Genomic DNA, 25,253 nt, shown 5'->3' on the forward strand with positions numbered 1-25,253 from the left:
CTCCCCCGCCCGGTCCAATGGGTGATTAAGAGAGGGCTTTTCTCCCCCTCCCCCCGCCCCCCGCCTCTCCCCAACTAAAGCTTAACAGGTTGGTGTGTAATTTGGAGACCCGGAGGGTGTCATGCTCGGTGGGGCTGAGGCGAGGGCCAGCATCTTCCCTCGGCCCTGCCCGGTCCTCACCACGGGGAGAGGAGGCGGAGGGAGCGGCAGGTAGGAGCGCCGGAGCCCACGGTCTCCCTCGGAGGGCCCGTGGCCATGGGCGAGCCGGGCGCGCAGAAGGCCGGCGAGGGCACGGTCTCCCGCCTGCTCAACGTGGTGGAGAGCGAGCTGCAGGCCGGCCGGGAGAAAGGCGACCCCACGGAGAGGCAGCTCCGCGTCACGCTGGAGGACGCCCCGCTCTGGCAGAGGTTCAAGGAAGTCACTAACGAGATGATCGTGACCAAGAGCGGCAGGTGACTCCCGGGCGGCCCTCGGGCGGGCGGCCGGGCGCGGGCGGCGAGGCCCCAGGAACACGGGGGAGGCGGCGCCGAGTCTGATGAAAGCTGGGGAAGAGCAGCCTCCAGCTCCTCCAGCCAACAGAGTGGGCTTCTCTGGGACGGCAGAGAGGGGTGTGTGTGTGTGTGTGTGTGCGTGTGTGTGTGTGTGTGTGTGCGCGTGTGTGTGTGTGTGTGTGGCGGGGAGGTACCTGTCTTGCATGCTTTTTCATGGAGAAATTACTCTGAAGGGGGCAGGCCCAGGGCTTGGGAAATGGGCTCACACGTCAGCAGAGTGGCCGTTTTGACCGACGGTGAGTGAGTCCCAGCGGAGACCTGCGTCCCAGCTGCTCAGAAAGGCGAAAGGCAACTTCAGTTAGAAGCCGGGCGGGTTAGCTGACGTGTACAAACTTCCCGGAGATTTCCGACCGGTGGAAACTGGGAGCAAAAGGGCAAATTCGATCATTGCCTATCACTACATCTGCTTCCTGGCATGTGTGTGTGTGGGGTGCGTGTGTGTGTGTGTGTGTGAGCCGTTGGGGTCACAGGTAAAGAACTGGCAGGTACCGCCTGAGCAGGGAGGTTTCTTTTTTCATTGCAACAAGTTGGGGAGGAACGGAACCTGATCTCCGCTGGCATTTCTCGGATTCTATTAACCCTCGTCCGCCGAGGGGCTTGCGGTGATCTTATTAATAGAAGCTTTCACTTGGTAGGAGAGAGAAGGACTTTGAAGATAGTCTTACTGCTCCCTGCCTGGGCAGACCAACCAGCTCCCGACCCCCAGCCGGTGCTCTCCGGGGCTCCCGTGGCCCGGAGGGCAGCGTCGGAGGCGGGCTGGCAGGACCGTGGCAGCCGCCCGGAGAGAAGCTCTGCTCCCGGGAGGGGACGGCCACGGCTTCCGGCTTCCGGAGGCATTGGTCCTTGTGCAGATGCCTCCGTTCCTGAGGTCTCGCTCCCCATTTTTGAGTAAAATGCCCAGAGGAGAGAGTGAACCGCTGACTGCCCTGGGAGAGGCGTGCAGCCGAGGGCTGGCCTGTGACATTGACATTGACATACTTTGTGGTCACAGGTGTGCTAGGCAATGCATTGCTGGTGCCAGGATGTCAGACGGTTTGATATTTATATTTCCCCTTTACTTCATATGTATGATGTATGTGTTTCTTTAATATCTGTAGTTGTTCCTCCTCTTTATAGGTAGCTGCTACACATTGTTTTTGGTAGAAAGAGATATGAAACACGTTTTTTGTTGTTGTTGTTTTGTTTGTTTAATCCTCACCTGAGCATTTGTTTTGAGAGAGAAAGAGGAGAGAGAGAGAGAGAGAGAGAGAGAGAGAGAGAGAGAGAGAGAGAGAGAGAGAGAGAGATTGCCTCCCTGACTGGGTATGGATTGAACCCACAACCCAGGTATGTGCCCTCACGGGGAATTGAACCCGAAACCTTCTACCAGTAGTGTACAGGATGCCGCTCCAACCACTGAGCCACCAGGCCAGGGCCGGATTTACCTTCTGTTCACAGCTGTAAACATCCGATGACGCCCAATAAGAGGCAGGACTTTCTGTCCCTTATTCTTTGTGTTGCTGCTGTGGTTACTCTAACACCAGCTCACACTAACGAGTTGGCTGTCAGCGGGTCACGGATAAACGTGAAACAAGCACAGCCACCGGGTGGGACTGTGTTTCACCCCTTCCCTTTAGGAACAAACAACAGGCTGATGCCGTCCTCAAGCTCAGGTTAATAATATCCAAGTTGCCATGCACTTGCTCTTGCCTTTTTTTACCCATAACGTTCCTTCCTTCAAATTAAAAATGTGAAGTTCTTCAAGGATGTTGCCCACGTTTCTCCTAACCACCTACTATGTTTCCCCTTCTCCTGGGACGTAGCCCCTGCCTCCCTCCCACCCCCCTCTGTCCTCCACAGCAGCCCCCGAGCCCGAGCTGGGTGGTCGGGGCCCTTCTCCGGGGAGAAGAATATTCCACCCGAGCCCTGTAGTGCGTTACGTCACCGCGTAGGCAGTGGCTCTCTGACCTTCCCAGAGGCCTCGGTGAGGGTCCCGCGCCCCTGTGCACCCGGGGGGGGGGGCCTCGTTGTTCTGATGAGACAAGCAGCCTGGAGAGCCCCCGGACTCGCTGCTGGAAGGAGGAAGGCTCCTTGGACCCCGTGGGGAGCTGTCTCTGTGCATTAAGCGGACTCACCGCTGACGTGGATGAGAAGCAGCCAAGAGAGAGGATTTTTCCCGAAAACCACTGAATTATCCCCAGACCTGGGGTCCTGCCGCCCACACTCCTCCTCCCTTGTCCGTTTTAACACACCCTCTCCCTTTCCTTCTTGGTCTCTTTCCTTCTTTTTTATCGAGAACTTGCAGTGATTCATCCTCAGTCTTTCAGAGAGAACAATCGCGGTTCCTCCCGAGCCCCTGAGTCATCGCTGTGGTGGCCAGGCTGCCTCTGAGCCTGGGAGCCGCGCTTCTATTTTAAGGCAGAGCGGGCGGCCTCAGGCGGCAGAGGGAACAGGCGCGTCCCGGTCCCTCTGTGTGGCATCCCTGTCCCTCTGTGTGTGCATCCCGGTCCCTCTGTGTGGCATCCCGGTCCCTCTGTGTGCGCATCCCGGTCCCTCTGTGTGCGCATCCCGGTCCCTCTGTGTGCACATCCCGGTCCCTCTGTGTGCACATCCCGGTCCCTCTGTGTGTGCATCCCGGTCCCTCTGTGTGGCATCCCGGTCCCTCTGTGTGCACATCCCGGTCCCTCTGTGTGACATCCCGGTCCCTCTGTGTGTGCATCCCGGTCCCTCTGTGTGCGCATCCCGGTCCCTCTGTGTGCGCATCCCGGTCCCTCTGTGTGGCATCCCGGTCCCTCTGTGTGGCATCCCGGTCCCTCTGTGTGCACATCCTGGTCCCTATGTGCGCGTCCCGGTCCCTCTGTGTGCACATCCTGGTCCCTATGTGCGCGTCCCGGTCCCTCTGTGTGCACATCCTGGTCCCTCTGTGTGCACATCCCGGTCCCTCTGTGTGCGCATCCCGGTCCCTCTGTGTGCGCATCCCGGTCCCTCTGTGTGGCATCCCGGTCCCTCTGTGTGCACATCCCTGTCCCTCTGTGTGCACATCCCGGTCCCTCTGTGTGCACATCCGTGTCCCTCTGTGTGGCATCCCGGTCGCTCTGTGAGCGCATCCCGGTCCCTCTGTGTGGCATCCCGGTCCCTCTGTGTGCACATCCCGGTCCCTCTGTGTGCACATCCCGGTCCCTCTGTGTGCGCATCCCGGTCCCTCTGTGTGGCATCCCGGTCCCTCTGTGTGCACATCCCGGTCCCTATGTGCGCGTCCCGGTCCCTCTGTGTGCACATCCCGGTCCCTCTGTGTGCACATCCCGGTCCCTCTGTGTGGCATCCCGGTCCCTCTGTGTGGCATCCCGGTCCCTCTGTGTGCGCGTCCCGGTCCCTCTGTGTGCACGTCCCGGTCCCTCTGTGTGCACATCCCTGTCCCTCTGTGTGGCATCCCGGTCCCTCTGTGTGTGCATCCCTGTCCCTCTGTGTGCGCATCTCTGTCCCTCTGTGTGCGCATCCCTGTCCCTCTGTGTGCGCATCTCTGTCCCTCTGTGTGCGCGTCCCGGTCCCTCTGTGTGCGCATCCCGGTCCCTCTGTGTGCGCATCCCGGTCCCTCTGTGTGGCATCCCGGTCCCTCTGTGTGCGCATCCCGGTCCCTCTGTGTGGCATCCCGGTCCCTCTGTGTGCGCATCCCGGTCCCTCTGTGTGCACATCCCGGTCCCTCTGTGTGCGCATCCCGGTCCCTCTGTGTGCGCATCCCGGTCCCTCTGTGTGCACAGCCCGGTCCCTCTGTGTGCGCATCTGTGTCCCTCTGTGTGCGCATCCCGGTCCCTCTGTGAGCGCATTCCTGTCCCTCTGTGTGGCATCCCGGTCCCTCTGTGTGCGCATCCCGGTCCCTCTGTGTGCACATCCCGGTCCCTCTGTGTGCGCATCCCGGTCCCTCTGTGTGCACATCCTGGTCCCTCTGTGTGCACATCCCGGTCCCTCTGTGTGGCATCCCGGTCCCTCTGTGTGCACATCCCGGTCCCTCTGTGTGTGCATCCCTGTCCCTCTGTGTGTGCATCCCGGTCCCTCTGTGTGCACATCCCGGTCCCTCTGTGTGCGCGTCCCGGTCCCTCTGTGTGTGCATCCCGGTCCCTCTGTGTGCGCATCCCGGTCCCTCTGTGTGGCATCCCGGTCCCTCTGTGTGGCATCCCGGTCCCTCTGTGTGCGCATCCCGGTCCCTCTGTGTGCACATCCCGGTCCCTCTGTGTGCGCATCTGTGTCCCTCTGTGTGGCATCCCGGTCCCTCTGTGTGCGCATCCCGGTCCCTCTGTGTGCACATCCCGGTCCCTCTGTGTGCGCATCTGTGTCCCTCTGTGTGCACATCCCGGTCCCTCTGTGTGCGCATCTGTGTCCCTCTGTGTGGCATCCCGGTCCCTCTGTGTGCACATCCTGGTCCCTCTGTGTGCACATCCCGGTCCCTCTGTGTGGCATCCCGGTCCCTCTGTGTGCACATCCCTGTCCCTCTGTGTGCACATCCCGGTCCCTCTGTGTGGCATCCCGGTCCCTCTGTGTGCACATCCCTGTCCCTCTGTGTGCACATCCCGGTCCCTCTGTGTGGCATCCCAGTCCCTCTGTGTGCGCATCCCGGTCCCTCTGTGTGCACATCCCTGTCCCTCTGTGTGGCATCCCGGTCCCTCTGTGTGCGCATCCCGGTCCCTCTGTGTGGCATCGCGGTCCCTCTGTGTGGCATCCCAGTCCCTCTGTGTGCGCATCTCTGTCCCTCTGTGTGCACATCCCGGTCCCTCTGTGTGGCATCCCAGTCCCTCTGTGTGCGCATCCCGGTCCCTCTGTGTGCACATCCCTGTCCCTCTGTGTGGCATCCCAGTCCCTCTGTGTGCGCATCCCGGTCCCTCTGTGTGCACATCCCGGTCTCTCTGTGTGCGCATCCCGGTCCCTCTGTGTGCGCATCCCGGTCCCTCTGTGTGCACATCCCTGTCCCTCTGTGTGCACATCCCGGTCCCTCTGTGTGGCATCCCGGTCCCTCTGTGTGGCATCCCAGTCCCTCTGTGTGCGCATCCCGGTCCCTCTGTGTGCACATCCCTGTCCCTCTGTGTGGCATCCCGGTCCCTCTGTGTGCGCATCCCGGTCCCTCTGTGTGCGCATCTCTGTCCCTCTGTGTGCACATCCCGGTCCCTCTGTGTGGCATCCCAGTCCCTCTGTGTGCGCATCCCGGTCCCTCTGTGTGGCATCCCGGTCCCTCTGTGTGCGCATCCCGGTCCCTCTGTGTGGCATCCCGGTCCCTCTGTGTGCGCATCCCGGTCCCTCTGTGTGCGCATCCCGGTCCCTCTGTGTGTGCATCCCGGTCCCTCTGTGTGGCATCCCGGTCCCTCTGTGTGCGCATCCCGGTCCCTCTGTGTGCGCATCCCGGTCCCTCTGTGTGCGCATCCCGGTCCCTCTGTGTGCGCATCCCGGTCCCTCTGTGTGGCATCCCGGTCCCTCTGTGTGGCATCCCGGTCCCTCTGTGTGCACATCCCGGTCCCTCTGTGTGCACATCCCGGTCCCTCTGTGTGGCATCCCGGTCCCTCTGTGTGGCATCCCGGTCCCTCTGTGTGCACATCCCGGTCCCTATGTGCGCGTCCCGGTCCCTCTGTGTGCACATCCCGGTCCCTCTGTGTGCACATCCCGGTCCCTCTGTGTGCACATCCCGGTCCCTCTGTGTGCACATCCCGGTCCCTCTGTGTGGCATCCCGGTCCCTCTGTGTGCGCATCCCGGTCCCTCTGTGTGCGCATCTGTGTCCCTCTGTGTGCGCGTCCTGGTCCCTCTGTGTGCGCATCTGTGTCCCTCTGTGTGGCATCCCGGTCCCTCTGTGTGCACATCCCGGTCCCTCTGTGTGGCATCCCGGTCCCTCTGTGTGGCATCCCGGTCTCTCTGTGTGCGCATCCGTGTCCCTCTGTGTGCGCATCTGTGTCCCTCTGTGTGGCATTCCGGTCCCTCTGTGTGCGCGTCCCGGTCCCTCTGTGTGGCATCCTGGTCTCTCTGTGTGCGCATCCGTGTTCCTCTGTGTGCACAGCCCGGTCCCTCTGTGTGTGCATCCCGGTCCCTCTTTGTGCGCGTCCCGGTCCCTCTGTGTGCGCATCCGTGTCCCTCTGTGTGGCATCCCAGTCCCTCTGTGTGCGCATCCGTGTCCCTCTGTGTGGCATCCCGGTCCCTCTGTGTGCACATCCCGGTCCCTCTGTGTGCACATCCCGGTCCCTCTGTGTGCACATCCCGGTCCCTCTGTGTGCACATCCCGGTCCCTCTGTGTGCACATCCCGGTCCCTCTGTGTGGCATCCCGGTCCCTCTGTGTGCGCATCCCGGTCCCTCTGTGTGCGCATCTGTGTCCCTCTGTGTGCGCATCCGTGTCCCTCTGTGTGCGCATCTGTGTCCCTCTGTGTGGCATCCCGGTCTCTCTGTGTGCGCATCCGTGTTCCTCTGTGTGCACAGCCCGGTCCCTCTGTGTGTGCATCCCGGTCCCTCTTTGTGCGCGTCCCGGTCCCTCTGTGTGCGCATCCGTGTCCCTCTGTGTGGCATCCCAGTCCCTCTGTGTGCGCATCCGTGTCCCTCTGTGTGGCATCCCGGTCCCTCTGTGTGCACATCCCGGTCCCTCTGTGTGGCATCCCTGTCCCTCTGTGTGGCATCCCGGTCCCTCTGTGTGCACATCCCGGTCCCTCTGTGTGCGCATCCTGGTCCCTCTGTGTGCACATCCCGGTCCCTCTGTGTGCGCGTCCCGGTCCCTCTGTGTGGCATCCCGGTCCCTTGTGTGCGCATCCGTGTCCCTCTGTGTGCACAGCCCGGTCCCTCTGTGTGTGCATCCCTGTCCCTCTGTGTGCGCGTCCCGGTCCCTCTGTGTGCACATCCCGGTCCCTCTGTGTGCGTGGCCTGGCATCCTCGGGGAAGTGCTCCTGGTCATGTGCACTCCATCCGCTAAGTCACCTGACTTCCTGCTGCTAAACTCGCCCTCAGCAGGCCCGTCCATTTGTCCTAAAGTAGGTGTGGGGCCCGAAGTCAAATTTGGTGGTGATGACGGCTGTCAGCAGGCGGGGGGGTGGGGGGGGTGTCGAGTTCCCAGTGAGCTGTGCAGAGCAGAGGATACGGGGTGCGCCAGGCAAATGGTCAGTGTCCATCTCCTCCCTTCCCCCAGACATTCTTCTCCGAGCTTACCTGGTACAGCTGCCATTTATGAGGAGCACGTGTGTTTGTGTAATCTGCCCTGACACACACACACACACACACACACACACTCACACACATACATTCACACACATGCACATTCACTCACACACATACATTCACACACATGCACATTCACTCACACACTCTCACACACTCACACACACACTCACATGCACATACACACTCATACACGTACATTCTCACACACTCACACATACACACGGACGCACGCTCTCTCTCACACACACACACTCACACACACATGTGCGTGCACACGCGTGCTCTCTCTCTTTCTCTCACACACACACACACTCACACACACTCATACATGCACATTCTCTCTCTCTCTCTCTCTCTCTCTCTCTCTCTCTCTCTCTCACACACACACACACACACACACATACACACACTCTCCCGGAGCTCTGATGACTGCTCCAGAACATTCTAGTTCTGTGGGAGACGGAGGAGGGTGTTGAGGAGGGCGCCTCCTGACGTTTGCCTTGACCACCTCTGCCGCCCCCACCCACAGCATCTGCCTCGTCCTGCCCCTTCTTTCGCAGGCCCCACTCCCACAGCCTCCTCCTGCCCCCTGTTAGGGAAACAGCGTGGAAACGAGCCTCACGGCACAGCCACGGGTTCAAGGGCGACCCAGCCCATGGTCCTCACACGTGGTTTGCGGAGTCCTTACTCACCTGCCACACTGCCTGCCCGCTCTCCTTGTCTCTCGTCTTTCTCCCTCTCCCTTCTCCTGCCCCCTCTCTCCATCCCCCTTCCCCCCCTTAGTGATCCACACATTTCCCAGCTCCCCCAGAACTCCGGGCATCTCTGGTTCCCGGCACCTTGGAAAGAAAAGGGGGGTGGGGACCAACCTGAGGAGCAGAGCCATTCACCCTGAGAATGACCCGCCCCGGGTGCTGCCCACAGGTAAGCCCACGGCGCCTCCTGGCCCTGTGAGGCCCGAGGAGCTGAACTTGGTCCCAGGCAGGGGGCGCATGGACCCCTTATAAGACGTTTGACAAATTGACTGACTTCTATTTACTCCTTCCGGGCTTAAGGGAGACTTAGAAAGACACAGCATCCCATAGTTCATTTGTTTGATGATGAAAAATAATTGCAAAATTGTTGGCAAATGAAGTGCTAAAGAGAACAAGCCATTCCAACTTCCCTGTGGTCTCTGAGCGCAGGATGCTGGCCCCTCGGTTCCCCCTGTAGCAGCTTTATTGCCCCCACACCACCCCATCACCCCTTAAAGCAGACAAGTCAGGTGTTTGGTACAGTCACAGAGCTGTGCTTGCGGTCCCATGAATAATTTTAGAACGTTTTCATTATCCCCCCAAAGAAATTGTGCATTCTTAGCCGTCACCCCTCCTCCTCACTCCCTCCCCCCTCCCCCAGTCCTGGCAATCTCTACTTCTATCCGCAGAATAGAGGTGCTGGCTCTGGACGCGTCATGCTAATGGAACCATGGACGCACGGCCCTCTGGCTGGCTCCTCTCCCTGGGCTGAGTCCTCCAGGCTCCTCCTCGCTGCAGCATTTTTACTGCCACCCGGTGCTCCGCGGTGTCCTCACACCCCACGTGCGTCAGCGGGTGGCGCGCGTGCTGCTGCTCGTTGTGAAGGAGGCCGCCGGGAACATTGTGTGTCTGTGTGGGTGCGCGTGTCCTCCCTCCGCACGTGCTCCGGGGAGAGGGCTGCGGCTCCCCGGGAGCTCGGCCTCTGACCGGTCCCGGAGCTGCCAGGCTGTTTTCCAAAGAGGCTGGACCGTTTCCACGCCCGCCTGCAGGTGTGGGGGCTCGATCTCTCCGCGTCCTCCCCCCACCCACACCTCGCTGTCCCTCCTGGAGCGTGGGAGCCTTTCCCTGCTGGCCAGGGAGACGGGACCTTCCCCGGGGGTCACGTTTCCTAGAGCCTCAGGAGAAGACGCCGGAGCTGTCCTTGCTGTCAGAACATTCCTTGGGGGACCCGGCGTGAGGCAGGGGAGAGAGGCGAGGGCACGCGAGCCTGTTGGTGGCAGCGGAGTGGAAACTGGGATTGTTTCTTCCATTTGCCTGACCCCCTGGCCTTCCCCCTCAGTAGCCCAGGCCCATGTGGACCCCAGGGCCGTGGGTCTGCGAGTCCTTGGTGTGCAGGTGTGCTGATGTCACCCGTGTTCGGCGTCTCGTCATTTAGGTCTCAGCTTAATGCTACCCTGATCCACTGGGGCCCATGGAGAGCAGTCCTTCCCCTCCAGCCCTCCGGAGCCCCCACGGCGACCCCCGGGGCCCTCTGACAGCTCACGTGGCTTCACACGGTGGACAGACACCTGTCTGCCTTTCTGGCCTGACTGCTCCGCTCGGGCTTGGCGGCGAGCAGGACGCTGGTGGGAATTACACCAATTCCCCCCCAGCAGCTCGGGCCACGCTGTGTCAGAGGAGGAAACGCACCTCCAATGAGGGGCTCACATGGAGGAAAGCGTTTCGGGGCTGCCTCTCCGTGGGGCCTGCCCACGTTTACTTTCTAGAAGACTCGGAAGGGGAGGGAGAAAAGGTATGCGTGTGGCAGCGGGAGAGGCAGGGGGCTGAGATGTCCGAGAGCTCAGGGAGCCGCTGTGACCATTCCCCTCTGCCTGCCTTGGAGCGGGCTCCCTGCACACGCCATGGCTCCGCGCTCCCCAGATCCTCATGGTCCTGGCCAGCCGGGACCCCTCCTCCCAGTGGCAGGCCCATCCCACCTCCCCTTAATTCTCCCAGCGCTCAGAGCACCAGTCTTTAGACAGACCCCCCCTCACACTCCCCCTCACGCCCTGCACGTCTCCTTAGGTACCATCTTAGGCCCCAACCAGACCTCTGAGCGTTAAGGTGTGTGCCTGTGGCTCCGGGGTCTGGAAGGCAGTGAGGTCTGAGGGCCTGCATCCCTGACAACTCCCAGCTACACGAATGCTGGTTCATGGACCAGCCAGGGTCTGTCTAGACTCTGGACGGATAGCGTCTCGATTTGGGGCTGCAGATTTTAAAAGCTGTATTGATCAGTAAGACAGCACATGGGTAGACAGGTGTGTGTGTGTGTGTGTGTGTGTGTGTGTGTGAGAGAGTGTGTGTGAGTGTGTGTAAGTGTGAATGTGTGAGTGTGTGTGTGTGTGTGTGTGTGAGTATGTGTGAGTGTGTGTAAGTGTGAATGTGTGAGTGTGTGAGTGTGTGTATGAGTGTGTAAGTGTGAATGTGTGTGTGTGTGTGAGTGTGTGTGAGTGTGTGTAAGTGTGAATGTGTGAGTGTGTGAGTGTGTGTATGAGTGTGTAAGTGTGAATGTGTGAGTGTGTGTGTGAGTGTGTGCGTGCATGTCTGGAAACCAGGCCTTTAGAGGACAGAGTGCAGCAACTTTGAATGTTTGGTGAAGGAAGAGGGAGTCGGAAGCAGGTGGCGAGGTGGCCGTGCACGTGCCCGGAGAGCAAACGTGCTGCACTTCCTCGCAGGGGCGGGAGGTCTGGAGCCAGATCCGCGGGTCCCAGCCCGTCCCTCGGACGCAGGCGCCCTCAAGGTGCTCACGCAAGGAGGGCCGTCCTGTGTGCTGAGCTCAGAGTGAGCACACGCCATCTCCCTTCTCAGAGGTCTGCGGAGCATGTCCGCGGAGGGAGGCTTTGAGACAGATGCCTGCAGGAAGGAGCCGGCTGCACTCGCTTTTCCGTGAAAAAACCACGCTTCCGCTGGCCGTGCTCTGTGTTCACATTTGCCTTCTTGAGGCCAGAAAGGGCCACTGGGGGCGTGAGTGTGAAGTGCCCCGTGTGCGGGCCAAGACGTGGGAATGCCCTCTTTGCCAACGTGCCCCTGACTGTGCCCCGGGGGCTGCAGGGTCCCGCCCAAGGCCCTGGAGGGTGGGTTTCAGACTCTTGGTGGAGCCGAGGGTCAGAGCGACCCCGATGCAGAGTGCCTCTGTGGGAAGGGCTCCGTGGGGTTGGGCCTGCTGCTCGGCTCCTCTCTGCTTATCCCCCGGCCTTCTCTGCGCCTGAGGCACTCAGGGCGGACCGACGGCTGGACAGGCGGCGGTGGGGGTCCCTAACACTCACGCATCCCCGCCGTGGCTCCGGTTCTGCTTTTCTTTCAGGCGGATGTTCCCTGTGCTGAAGATCAGCGTCACGGGGCTGGACCCCAACGCCATGTACTCCCTCCTGCTGGACTTTGTCCCCACGGACAGCCACCGCTGGAAGTACGTCAACGGGGAGTGGGTGCCCGCAGGCAAGCCCGAGGTCTCCAGCCACAGCTGCGTGTACATCCACCCGGACTCGCCCAACTTCGGGGCGCACTGGATGAAGGCGCCCATCTCCTTCAGCAAGGTCAAGCTCACCAACAAGCTCAGCGGCGGCGGCCAGGTAGGCGCGCCCGGGGCCCTGCCGCCTGCCACCCTTGGACCAATCGAGGAGAAACCAGGGTGCATTTAGTCAATTAGAGGGGTCCTCAGCGGCCTCTTCGCCCCACAGAAGCCAATTACTCCCCCCCAGCCCACCCCCCGGCCCCAAGGTAAACAGGAATAAACAGCTCTTAATTGGTGCTTTGGGTTTTTAATGGACTTCCTGATGTGAAGAGAGCGCTTACTGAATCAGGGCCTTGCAGGGCAGGGCTGGGAGGGGGAGGCGGGCCGGGGTTTGCTAGGCGCACTCCCCTCTTTGTTTGGGGGAGAGTGGAGAGTTGGCAGTGGGCGAACGCCTTAATCGAAAGCGTCTCCTAATGAAATAATGGCTCCCTCCTCCTGGGCATCAGGATAATTGTCAGTAGAATATGGATGCAGCGTTGGTTTTGCAGAAAAAACAAAAACAAAAAAACAAAATAAAAAAACCCCAAAGAAACCTCGAGAAGGGAAGGAAGGTCTTCAGGGCGAGGGGACGAGACGTGGGGGCGTCTCCCTCCTCTGTCTTCTCAGGTGGGAGTGCGAATGCCAGTGCTCCGCGAGGGTTGCTGTTCCCTTTATGAAATGTAGACTTTGGGGGCATCCGAGGAAAGGTTTGCTACCCCCATTTCCAGTGGCCAGCCCCTTCGCCTGCAGCCTCGGCGCCTCCCCCGTCTCTCAGCCCCTCGGACGGGACACAGGAGGTCATGTGTCTGCAGGGGAGGAGGCCCCCCAGGTCTCGGCAGTTTTCAGAGGTTTCAGGTCTGATTAAAACAGGAAGTTGGGAAGCGAGCTGTCACCGCCTCCCACATTCCAGGGTCCCTCAGGGGGGCGGCAGTGGGTGCTCCGTGACCGGCAGGTGCCGGCATCCCTGCCCCCCAGGCAGCTCCTGTGGATGCAGCACATCTGGGCCCGGGATGCTGGGTCCTCCCACGAAGGAAACCAGCGTGGGGAAGGGTCACAATCCACATCACTGCGATGCAAAGAGGGAGAGAGAAAGAAGGAAGTCAGTATTTGGGCGGAAAATGGAATAATCTTTAGAACCGCTCCCTGGAAGCCTGCGCCAGCCTCCTATCGGCGCCCACGCTACGGTCCCTGGGGGCTGCTGGGGGAACCCCCTTCTTGCTCAGAGAGGTGCGCTGCATCAGGGGGCCGAGGGGGCCCAGTGCGTGGCCCTAAGCGGGTGGTGCCGAGCTTGGGGCGAACCACGGTCTGTTTCCCGTGAGAGCCCGGCTCCGCACGGCTCGCTTGCTCCTCTCGCACCCACAGATAATGCTGAGCTCCCTGCACAAGTACGAGCCGCAGGTGCACATTGTGCGCGTGGGAGGTGCCCACCGGATGGTCATGAACTGCTCCTTCCCTGAAACCCAGTTCATCGCCGTGACCGCCTACCAGAACGAGGAGGTGAGGGCGTGCGTGCGTGTGTGTGTGTGTGTGTGTGTGTGTGTGTGTGTCACCCAGAGGGCGTGCTTTTATTGCCATCTCCCAGCTGGGGTGACAGGTAGGCTTTTTAGGGTTCAGACACTTGGCGGAGGCGGAGTTAAGCAGTGGGGTGGCTGTCCCAGGGCCTCGGTGCCTGCAGGGAGCTGCGTGTCTGGAGAGAAGAACCATGTGCCTGTGGGCTTTCATTTGCCCGGTGCGCTGTCTCTCCTTTCAATGCTGTGGGCTTTTAAACCGTCACCATGTGTCCCCCGGAGCCCAAAGCAGGAGAAAGACGGGTGTGCGCAGCCGCCTCCCCTGCTCTAGGGCTCCCCCTCGCCCCTCGCCCCTCCGCCTCCCCCTCTCCCTCCGGCTTCCCGCCTGCACCAGGAAGAGCCTGCGTCTCGGGCCTTTGCTGACGCACCTGTCCTTTTTAACATCCGTTCATTCGGCAGCTGCCTGTTGAGTGTTAACTCCCTGCCTGGTGCTTCGCCCGCTGGGAAAACTGCAGTGAATTAAACACGTGTCTGGTCCTCAGGCTCATACGTCCCAGCAGGGAGAGGAGGACCAAATATACCTACATCACATGGGCACCGGGTGTCTGATAGGCGGTGTGTACAGGTCAGGGGCCCGAAGGAAATGAGGCAGGCGGAGGCCGGGGGATCGGGTGGCCGTGGGTAGGGTGAGAGCTTGAACGCTGTGCTAACCGGCCCCGGGGGTGGGCGGCTGATGAAGAACCAGGGAGGTGATGCCGGGCGCCTCTCGGCGAGGCTGGATCGCACGGCCTTACTGTCTTCCCTCCTGGTTCCCAGGCCAGAACCTAACTGACACGCGGGAGGCGTCCAGTGATGGGTGGAAAGATGAATGAGCAGGTCCAGGAAAGGGAGCGGGCTCAGTGCACGAGGCTCAGTGCTCTGGCCTGTCCTTGCTCACGCTCACGGCACCTGTCCTTTCCCCACGGGCCACGATAAAACGCTCTTTGCCAGAGATAGTGCGTTCGACTGTGGCTTTGTGCAGAAGCCAGCAGAGACACGTGGAGGAGGGAGGAGAGGAGACGGGGATGGTCCGGTGTTACAGAAACTCCCAGGTGAAGGGAGAGGGTCTGTCTGCTCTGCCTGTCTTGCTTCCACTAACACTTCTTATCTTTGTGAACGTAAGATAACAGCTCTCAAAATCAAGTACAACCCCTTTGCCAAAGCCTTCCTGGATGCCAAGGAGAGGTGAGTAGAGACATTTCAGTGAAACCTGGTGCATTGATTTCTGCAAAGGCGGGGTTTATGCTCCTCCAGAAAGAGCTAGACGAGCGGCACTGGCTTTATCTTTAAAAAAAAAAATGTTTCTACTTATTTCAGAGAGAGCGAGAGGGAGAGAAACATCAATGATGAGAGTGAATCATTGATCGGCTGCCTCCTGTATGCCCCACCCGGGGAGATTGAGCCTGCAACCTGGGCCTGTGCCCTGACCGGAATCTAGCCGTGACCTCCTGGTTCATGGTCGACACTCAGCAACTGAGCAACACTGGCTGGCTGCACTTGCTTTATCTTTAATAGAAATGTTTTTAATACTCAGTTTAATATTTAACAAAATCAATGAAACTCAACAAACTTATAACTCTCTGTCCCTTATAATACAAGCCTGGGAGAACCTCTCACTGGCACTACTTTGCCACCTGCTTGTCTACAGATTCCTGAAGCTAGCTAGCACAACCACATTTAAAAAACAATTCATGGGCTTAGAATTACATAGTTCACTCTGCCCTCTCCCAGTATCCCTGAGTTACTGATTTTAGTAAGTTTGATTTTTCAAAAAATGACATTTAGCCTAGGGAAGATGAGTTGTTCATTTAGCAGCTCGTGCAGGTGAGTGGGCCACACCGTTCAGGTCTGAGAGAAGGCAGACTTCCAGGTGTAAGTGGTACTTCTACCGCTGGGCCAGGGACTTCAATCCTGGTCTCTTCCCTTCCGTTCTAGGAAAAACATGGAAAAGTAATAGTACTTGTCATAGACTTCCATCAGGGAGACCAGAGCTCTGACGTGGTTCCGTTGGAAGGGGTCCTACTTTACTGCCTGAGTTCCAGGTCTTTTTTGATGCCTCCTACAGCTGTCTGTCTCCTTCCCATCCTAAAAGCTCCGGGTCAATGGACAGCTGTTTGTAATGGCTCCACAGGGCCTATCCTGTCAATATTTGACTTAATTTTGAGGATGTAGAAGACATACTTATAACCTGTTCAGATAAGCAAAGGCTTAAAGAAAATCTGCCTCGTGAGATGCCAGAACCCGGATTCAGAATGCTGGTAGCGTGGTCCAATCAGGAGAATCCAGCTCCAGGAGGGAGCGTCCTGCCTTAAGTCTGAGCTTCGCCATGTCCACTCTGATCTGGCCCACTTCCCTTACTCCCTGAGCCCCCTTTTAACCCTATGTCCCCCACGGGACCGGGGTGGGTCCAGCTCGGCACAGGTGGGGTTGTGCCTTGAAGTGCCCGCGTATCTTAGCTGTTGTTGGGCTTGGATTGTGTCAGGCGGGACCGTGGCCAGAAGTCAATAGGCTCTGACTAGGCGGAGAGAGCTGTAAACACGGTGAATTGGAGCAGCCCGTAACATTGCGATTAAGGAGCCATGGCCCAGGCGGATGCAGCACCTGGAGAGCAGGGAGTGGGAGAGACAGCGGCTTCAGGGAAAGGGGGTTTGATTTTCAAGAATGGGGTGCTCCCCGAGATTCGGGGCGACTTGGCGCTGATATGGGGCCGGCTGGACAGCCATGTGCCTTTGTTCCTCCTGCAGGAGCCACCTGAAGGACATCCCGGACGCCATCTCCGAGAGCCAGCACATGGCCTGTCCCCACCGTGAGTTCATGGGTGAATTCAGCGGGGGAGGCGCCTGGGGGGGACACCATCAGACTCCACATCAGACTCCACGGTCATGACCGCTGGCCTGTCCCAAACCTCCGTCAACACCCAGCGGGTTTTTCTTCCTCTCAAGACAAGTCTGTGCCCTGGCGAGAGTTCCAGAGAGATAGAGACAGAGAAAGAGAGACAGAGACAGAGAGACAGAGACAGAGACAGAGAGACAGAGACAGAGAGAGAGAGACAGAGACAGGGAGACAGAGACGGAGATGGAGATAGAGATGGTGACGGAGATGGACACAGAGACAGAGATACAGAGGGATAGAGACAGAGACAGAGAGATACAGAGATGGAGACAGAGACAGAGACAGAGATGGAAACAGTGACGGAGATAGAGATAGAAACAGAGAGAGACAGAGAAACAGGGACAGAGCTAGAGACAGAGACAGAGTCATAGATGGAGACAAAGAGTAGCAACAGAGATAGTATATAGAAATGCAACTGATTTTTTGTGTTGATTTTATGACCTGTAAGTTTGCAGAATTTATTAGTTCTAACATTTGTGTGTAAGTGTGTGTGTGTGTTTGTGTGTGTAATCTTTAGGGTTTTCTCCATGTAAGACAGTGTTTCCCAAATTTTTGACATATGTGTACCCCTCCTATAATTTTCTTTTTTTAAAAAAATATGTTTTATTGCTTTTTTTACAGAGAGGAAGGAAAGAGATAGAGAGCTAGAAATAGCGATGAGAGAGAAACATCTACCAGCTGCCTCTTGCACACTTCCTACTGGGAATGTGCCTGCAACCAAGGTACATGCCCTTGACCGGAATCGAACCTGGGACCTTTCAGCCCGCAGACTGACGCTCTACCACTGAGCCAAACAGGCTTCGGCCCCTTCTGTAATTTTTGTAACGCTGAGTACCCCTCATACTCATGAGAACGTAGAATTAGGTGCAGCTAAGCACGGTGCAGTGCATATCCCCACCGAACTCTGGTGCAACGTGTACCCCCATCAAACTCTTCCCGTACCCCTGGGGGTATACGTACCACATTTCGGAAAACACTGATGTAAGATCATGTCATCTGTGAACAGGGATAACTTTATTTCTTCTTTTCCAATTTTGGTGCCTTTTCTTTCTTTTTTAATTTTGATTTGATTTTTTTCCTAATTGTTCTGGGTGGGACCTCCAGTATCAGGTTGAATGGAAGTAGCCAGAAGGGGTGTCTGCCTCCCTGCCCTCAGAGGAGACGCTCGCACCTTCCTGCTGAGCTTGTGAGCGGTGGGCTGACAGATGGGCCTTTAGTATGTTGAAGCAATTTCCTTTCATTCCTCTTTTGCCGAGTGTCGTTGTTGTTTTAATCATGAAAGCATGCACATGCATTTTTTGCATTAGTTGAGGTGATTGATTACTCACAAACAAATTTCTATGAAATATTCTGCAAGATTCTTGCTGAAAGATATCCCGCTGCAAGATTCTTGCTGCCCAGGCAGGCCAGTGGCTCCCCATCTTTTCCATTTTCGGATCCTCTTCGTGGGGGTGGGGGACAACAGAGAGACCTTCACCCCTCTGTGCAACCACAGCAAACAGTCCTGGCGGCTGCCGCTGGCACCTCCTTCTTAGACTGACTTTTAATGCCACTCGTTGAAGTCAGAGCAACATAAGCTGTGAGTTTCCATTAGCGTATTCATTCCAACAGCCTTTTATATCGCTATGATTTCGGGGCCACAAACCTGGCTCGGACCTGCCCTCCGAGAGAAGCCGACGGGCTGTGATGTGGAAGGGGCAGGGTGGTCTCTGTCCCTCGGCAGATGATTCGGTGTCATCCACACAGAAACGGGGGCTGGAACCTGACTTTCCGTGTGCGTGTGTCTCCCTCTGTCTGTCCCAGTGGGCGGCTGGATCTTCTCCAACCCGGACGGAATGTGCTCGCCCGGGAACTCCAACTTCCAGTATGCACCGCCTCTGCCTCTGTCTGCCCCTCACGCCCACCACGGCTGTGAGCGCTACGCCGGCCTACGCGGGCACCGGCCGGCCCCCTACCCGGCCCCGTACGTGCACCGGACCCACGCTCCCTCAGGTGTGTGGCTCCGCTCACTACCCAGCACCGGGGTGGCGGGGGGTGGGCATGGAGGAGAGAGATGGGTAAAAAGAAGTGTCTGAAGATGAAGGAACCCCTTTCATGGAACACAGGTATGTTGTCATTTTAATGTTCTCTGTTATATACTAACAGTTGGTTTTAGATAGGATGTTGCTAGGTTTTGGTAATTTTCATAAGACACCGAGTGCGATGGGTGTGATGGTGCGGGGCACGGTGCCTGGAGCAGTTCCAGGCTTCGCCTCGGGGAGCCAGGTTGGAGGAGTGTCTGAGACAGTGCTGGTTGCCTTCCCGGGCTTTTCTGCAGGCACGTGGCTCCGTCCTGGGAGCTCGGGGCCCGCCCTGAGGCGCGGCCCGGAAGGTCTTGGGAAGCGGCCGCTCTGCACCCAGCCTGCGCAGGGTTAGTTGAAGGCACACCGAGCCAACCTGGATAATTTTTGGTCTGATTATTTTTTTATGCTGACGCTGATGTGTGCTTTTACCCTCCCTGACTGCTACCCGGCCCCCCTGGCCTGTGTCAACCCCTTGCTGGATGTTTTTGTGAAGGAGCGAGCAATGAAACCAAGGATGGATTTCTCATTCAGTTATTTATGCAAAAAATATTTATCAGAGGCCAATGGGATTCCAGGTTCTGCCCACGAACAAATCAGACCCTCATGGGGATTCCATTCGCAGATGGGGAGATGCACATGAAATAAGACAAGCAAGTCACGTCCGTGGCTGGGAGGCGGAGGAGGTGTTAGGCCTGCAGTGCCAGGGCCTCGGGAGCCCCGAGTCTGCAGAGGGCATCCCCGGTCACCTGCACCTGTCCCCGTGCCTCCGCCTGCGTGCTGGCGACCTCGACAGCTGCTGCGGGAGGGAGGGCGGAGCTGAATGTCTGGCGCTGAGCAATGTTCTCACGGCTTCCTGGTTCTCTCCGTGGCCGGCACAGAAAACGCGCCCTCGGAGCAGGTCCCCAGGCCTCTGCCAGGCGGTGGAAGGCGATTGGGGTGCAGTGTCTCCCTGCAGGGACTCAGGGCTGCATGCACCCACACGTCACTCATCACGTGATGTAGGGGCAGCACGAAGGTGGGCCTGGGCCTGTGCGTCCCCTGGAACCTCGCAGAGGTGGGCTCTCAGGCTCTCCCTCTGAAAGCGGCTGCGTTTAGCAGGGTCCCCAGGTGACTCCGAGGCACAGGAGAGTCTGAGAGGCCCAGGTGCTGAGGGGGAAAGGGCAGAGCTGCCCAGAGGAGTGTGAAGACCCACGTCCCCCATGGTTCAAGGTTCGGGCTCCGGAAGAGGGGCCGCATGCAAATGACAGAGACAAGACAAGAAGTAATAATTTGGAAATATTGGGGACCAGGCAGGAGCCCAACTCAAGGGGAAGGACTCCGCTTGGGCTCCGGCCTTGCCATCCTTTTATTCAATTTGGGAGATGCCTATAGCCCTTAGGCAGGCAGTTTCCAGTAACAGACAATCTTACCAGTAAGGATTTACATGGCTAGTCTGGTGGGGGAGTTGCTTCAGCCATCATTGTCTCCACTAAACAGTGGGTGTATGGCTCTGACCTTTGTCAGGGCTCAAGGGTCACCAGCCTTCGGGCTCCTTGTCCACACTTCTCTGCTGGTGAAGACCGCGGGCGGCTTCCGCAGAGGGGTTGACACTGGAGGTCTGGGGGCTGCGTGGAAAGCGAGGGGCGGGTGGGGTGAAGGACGGATGACCTGGGACACAAGCAGAGGCGAAGGGCGCCCCGGTGACAGCGTGATGTGAGCGAAGACCCAGAAAGGCGAGGGCCGGTGTCTGGGGAATGGAAGAGGAACGGGGTGGAGGGAGGGGAGGTAGAAGACAGAGCGGAGTCCGAAGAAGTTGTAAGTGCCCATCAGGTGAGGCGTGGCTTGGCCAGGTGGATACGCCGGAAACTTCTTCTCTCTCCTCTTTTCCCTCCGTCCTCTCTTCCTCTTTCCCTCCCTTCTCTCCCTTGTATTTACACTATTTATGCAGGTGGAGATTCTAAGACACAGACGACACTGTTTCTGAGAGGGTTAAGTCCGCCAGAGGCTGCTGAGAGACGTAGGTTCTGGACCTCAGACAGCTCAGCTGGGCCTGAGGGTGATGACACCCTAAAGTGCGACTTGCGCCTCAGCTGAGCCTGTGGCTTATGGCTGACGTTAAAAATTCCAGCCTCCCCCTCCTTTCTGTTTCCCTCAGAATGCTAGCAGCTACTGGCACCTGTAGGCAAGCCACGGCTGTGATGGCACAGGATAAGGGCATTGGGCACCACTGTGTAGGTCTGCGCGCTCCCTCAACTGTTGTTATTTTTCCAAAGTGAACTTGCTAGAAAGCTCTGGCAACAACCTGCAAGTGTTCTCCGGAGCCGACAGCTGGACCTCCATCTCCTCCACGCCGCATGCCAGCATCCTGTCCGTCCCGCACACCAGCGGCCCCATCAACCCTGGGCCCAGGTAAGACAGCGCCAGCAGCCGCTCCCTGACTCAGGGGCAAAGGTCAGCACAGGGGAACCCCGTGCTTTCTCTCTGAGGGGGCCTCGACTTCTCAGCCATGGGAAATGCCGTCGCAGGTAGGCAGTGAACAGAGGGGAGCTGGCGGGGGGGGGGGGGGGGGGGGAGAGAGTGAACGCACACGGAGAATGCAAGGCTTGAAGGTCCACATTCTTTCAAGCCAAGTTTTCACGGGGCAGGGAACGGGTGCCTGGCCTGCAGTGCAGGTGAGGGGCTGAGGGCAGGGCAGGACCAGCATGGCACTCACAGATACCAGGTCAGTTCTCACTTCTGGAAATGGGCGTGGCCGGTGAAGGCAAGGGGCCTGGAGTGGGATGGACGTGGGCTTAAGCCCCAGTGCCCTTTCAGTGACTTGGGGCAGCTTTCTCAGCCTCACTGAGCTCCGCTGTCCTGCCTGCGTGAGCTGCTCTGTAGTCAGAGTGGATCAAATAAGAAAATGCATGAAAATGCGCTGGAAGCAGTAGGTTCTGTCTCCGCTCAGCGGCTGTGCTCCACAGACGTGTGCAGCGTGTGAAGTCCCCAGAGGGGTTCAAAGGACCAGACGGGGCTGGGAGGCCAGAGGGCTGTGACTCTGCAGGTCCAGCCCAGGCCAGAACGCAGGGCTTCGGTCTACAGCAGCACCTCTCACGCCACATTCGCCAGGCTCGCTTGCGACGCTGCCACAGTGCACCGCCGGCGAGACCTGTGTGTGCCACAGGCTTCCAGGGGTGGCCAGGGTTGCTGTCAATTGTGATCTTTTTTTAAAATACATTTTATTGATTTTACACAGAGAGGAACTGAGAGGAATAGAGAGTTAGAAACGTCAATGAGAGAGAAACATTGACCAGCTGCCTCCTGCACACCCCCCACTGGGGATGTGCCCGCAACCAATGTACATGCCCTTGACCGGAATCGAACCCGGGACCCCTCAGTCCCCAGGCCGACGCTCCTCCACTGAGCCAAACCGGCTTCGGCTCAATTGTGATCTTGGTGTTGCCGTGGCCACAGGGTCTGTGTCATGCTGTCCCGTGCAGCCGCCACCTGTCACTCGCAGCAGGCTGATGCTCTATGCACTGAGCCAAACCGGTTACAGCTCAAGGTGGCCTCCTCCTCCTCCTCCTCTTCCTCCTCCTCCCCCTCCTCCTCCTCCTCCTCCTCCTCCTCCTTCTTCTTTTTCAAAAATATATTTTATTGATTTTTTTTTTACAGAGGGGAAGGGAGAGGGAGAAAGAGATAGAAATATTGACAAACATCGATTAGCTGCCTCCTGCACCCCCCTTACCCCCACTGGGGATATGCCTACAACCAAGGTACATGCCCTTGACCGGAATCGAACCTGGGACCCTTGAGTCCCCAGGCCGATGCTCTATCCACTGAGCCAAACCGGTTACAGCTCAAGGTGGCCTTCAGTGCCAGGCTTTCGGACCCCAGCGTGTCCTGGTGTCCGCACCTCATCGCCCCTCCTGGCCAGTGTCCGCACCTCATCGCCCCTCCTGGCCAGTGTCCCCACCTCATCGCCCCTCCTGGCCAGTGTCCGCACCACATCACCCCTCCTGGCCAGTGTCCGCACCTCATCGCCCCTCCTGGCCAGTGTCCGCACCTCATCGCCCCTCCTGGCCAGTGTCCGCACCTCATCGCCCCTCCTGGCCTGTGTCCACACCACATCGCCCCTCCTGGCCAGTTCCGCACCACATCGCCCCTCCTGGCCAGGAGACCTCTTGCTTCCTGCCCTTCAGGCTGCGACAGGGAGGCCCACAGACAGGCACTGCTGTGCTGGGAAGGGAATAGCGTGTTCGCGGCAGGGCCAGCCTCCACATCCGGGTCTCAGCAGGCCCAGTCCTGTCCTTACCGGCTCCTCTCGCCGCTCCCCTCGGCGTCTCTGCAGAGTCAGGGCCGGCGTGTCAGCGCCGCAGTGAAGCCACTCCCAGCCCCACGGCCTCCCAATATCACATATGCTTGTCGGGCTGTTTCCGGGGTGCCTCAGGCACCCCGCCTCTCCTTCTGTCTCCGCAGCCCCTACCCGTGCCTGTGGACCATCAGCAACGGAGGTGGAGGCCCCGCCGGGCCGGGCCCCGACGTGCACGCCGCGTCCCCGGGCGCGTTTCTCCTGGGCGGCCCCGCGGTGACCTCGCCCCTCTCCACCCAGGCGCCCCCCTCGGCGGCCGTGGAGGTGCTGGGGGAGCCCTCGCTGACCAGCATCGCCGTGTCCACCTGGACAGCCGTGGCCTCACACCCGTTTGCGGGCTGGGGCGGCTCGGGCGGGGGCGGGCGCCATTCCCCCTCCTCGCTGGACGGCTAGGCAGGGTCCGAGGGCAGGGTCCCCGGAGAACCGTCCACGTGCCCGGCACCGAGAAACCCCAATCCCAGGGAGTGAGGCTCGGGGGTGGGCTCCTCCAGAAGCCGACGGGCAGATGGTTCAGCGAGGGTGATGCTAGTGCGTCCTCGGGTCTCTCTACCACTTGTGTGTGTTCCCCTGTTCTGGCAGCGGATCTCTGCTATGCTCCAGCCTCAGCCGCTCCTCGGGTACCCTCCTGTGCCTCGCCCCTGCTCCCAGATGATGGTAAAGGCTGTCCTTCTCCTGCTGGGCGGGGGCCCAGCTGTAAGCGAGCCCCACGTGTGCCTGCCGAGGCCACTGCTTCGTGGCCGTGTGCAGCCCGGGAGTGTGTGTGGCCACAGGCTTCTCCTCTGAGAGCGAGAGGCCGTGACTCAGGGTGAAGGCAGCAAAGACAGAGCACATCACGCAGCACAGCAGGGGGCCTGGAACTGAGGTCAGACCACGCACTTCCTTGCTCACCGGTGCCTGCGGAACGGAGCCACGCTAACCGCCAGGAGATCTTCTACGGCCCGGCCTCGCCGCTGCTGCTGCTGAGCGCCCTGCTACCTGCCAGCACCTGTGTGCCCGCCGAAGGAGACACGGCCTCGGTGCTCTGGGTGTTCAGTGGGCTTTCCCACCACGGTGCCTCTGACCCGAGCTGACCTCTGTCTAGTCCCACTGTGCATCCTACTCCGCTCCCCGCCCCTCCCAGTGCCACTCCCTGCACCAGACCTGCCAAGCCCAGGGCATTGCTGGAGCCAGTGTCCTGCCAGGCACACTGCCCTGTGCCCTGCCCAGCCCGCCTGCCCCCTGCTTGGCCTCTGGCGTGGAGCTCACCTCTCCCTGCTTGTGCTTTTCTTACCTGTGAGTGTGTCTCTCCCACAGACTGCCAGCCCCTGGGGGTGAGGCCTCGCCTTGACTTTGTAGCCACAGCCCCTGGATCTGTGCCTTGCCCGTTGTAGGTGCCCAATAAACCTTGATTGAGCTGAACTGGTGTGAAGGGTGTTTGCTAAAGGACCGTGGTGAGGGGCAGAGCTCAGAGACACGTGTCCGGGACAGGGCAGCCTGTCCATGTGGGAGCCTGGGACACGCTGGACAGCCAGGGCTCAGTGCCTGCGGACACAGGAGACGGTGTGGGCTAGCACTGGCCCGTGGCTCCTGCACCAGGGTCACCTGGAGCACCTGCTGGGGTACAGATTCCTGGGCACACCCCACACCTGCGGGTCAGAACCAGGGGCTGGAGGTCAGGAAAGTGCATTTCAAACGAGGGCTCCAGACAATGGACACAGAGCCGTTTGAAAAGACTTGCCTAGAATAGAGAAATAAAATGATAAATACTCTAGGAACCTCATTACAGATAAAAGTTCCAACCTCTGTCCCAGCCAAGCTCATTGCTATAGCCATTATCTCAGCCAAGGTCATCGCTATAGCCAATATCTCAGCCAAGCTCATTGCTATAGCCATTATCTCAGCCAAGGTCATTGCTATAGCCAATATCTCAGCCAAGCTCATTGCTATAGCCAATATCTCAGCCAACGTCATTGCTGTAGCCAAATATTTCAGCCAAGGTCATTGCTATAGCCAATATCTCAGCCAAGGTCATTGCTGAAGCCAATACCCCAACCAAGGTCATTGCTGTAGCCAATATCTCAGCCAAGGTCATTGCTGTAGCCAATGAGAAAAATCACTTTCCTTGGTTCTCCTTTGCCTCTCCTACCCACTGCGGGATGTGGTGGTGACCAGGAGCGAGGTTTCCAGAGCCAGGTGGTGAGTGGCTCTCCCAGCATTGATGTCACACTGCCCTGACAGAGTGGTCACTGAGGGCATCCAAGGTTCTGTCAGCTGCTCCCACCACTGTCCCACCAGCTGAGCCCATACACAGCCGCCCCGTGCCACGCCTTGGTCTGGGCATGCCAATATGGCCCTATTGCATCCTTGGTTCTTTCTACAGAAAAGGGCCCTTTGCCATGTGCTATTCCGTGTTGGACTCAGATCTCTGGAAATAATGCCACTCCTACTGCACGGTGACCTGGAAAGCCGCC

The 25,253-nt window shown here is 58.9% G+C and overlaps 1 protein-coding gene across 1 annotated transcript; it reads left to right on the forward strand.

Moving 5' to 3' along the window:
* Positions 1-17: 17 nt before the first annotated feature.
* TBX19 (T-box transcription factor 19) lies at positions 18-23,394 on the forward strand. The gene is made up of 9 exons (XM_045583406.1): positions 18-21; positions 140-452; positions 11,786-12,050; positions 13,334-13,468; positions 14,642-14,703; positions 16,263-16,324; positions 18,214-18,402; positions 20,726-20,861; positions 22,911-23,394. The coding sequence occupies exons 1-9, from the start codon at positions 18-20 to the stop codon at positions 23,194-23,196; spliced, it is 1,452 nt and encodes a 483-aa protein (XP_045439362.1). The 3' UTR covers positions 23,197-23,394.
* Positions 23,395-25,253: the final 1,859 nt, after the last annotated feature.

This window comes from Pipistrellus kuhlii, unplaced genomic scaffold (assembly GCF_014108245.1).
Source record: "Pipistrellus kuhlii isolate mPipKuh1 unplaced genomic scaffold, mPipKuh1.p scaffold_m20_p_18, whole genome shotgun sequence".
Taxonomy (NCBI): Eukaryota; Metazoa; Chordata; class Mammalia; order Chiroptera; family Vespertilionidae; genus Pipistrellus; species Pipistrellus kuhlii.

What these genes read in the sequence shown, in the direction of transcription:
- TBX19 (XM_045583406.1), top strand. An exon ending in ATCGTGACCAAGAGCGGCAG is followed by an intron (nt 453 to 11,785) that starts GTGACTCCCGGG and finishes CTTTTCTTTCAG; the next exon opens with GCGGATGTTCCCTGTGCTGA. An exon ending in TTCCTGGATGCCAAGGAGAG is followed by an intron (nt 14,704 to 16,262) that starts GTGAGTAGAGAC and finishes TTCCTCCTGCAG; the next exon opens with GAGCCACCTGAAGGACATCC.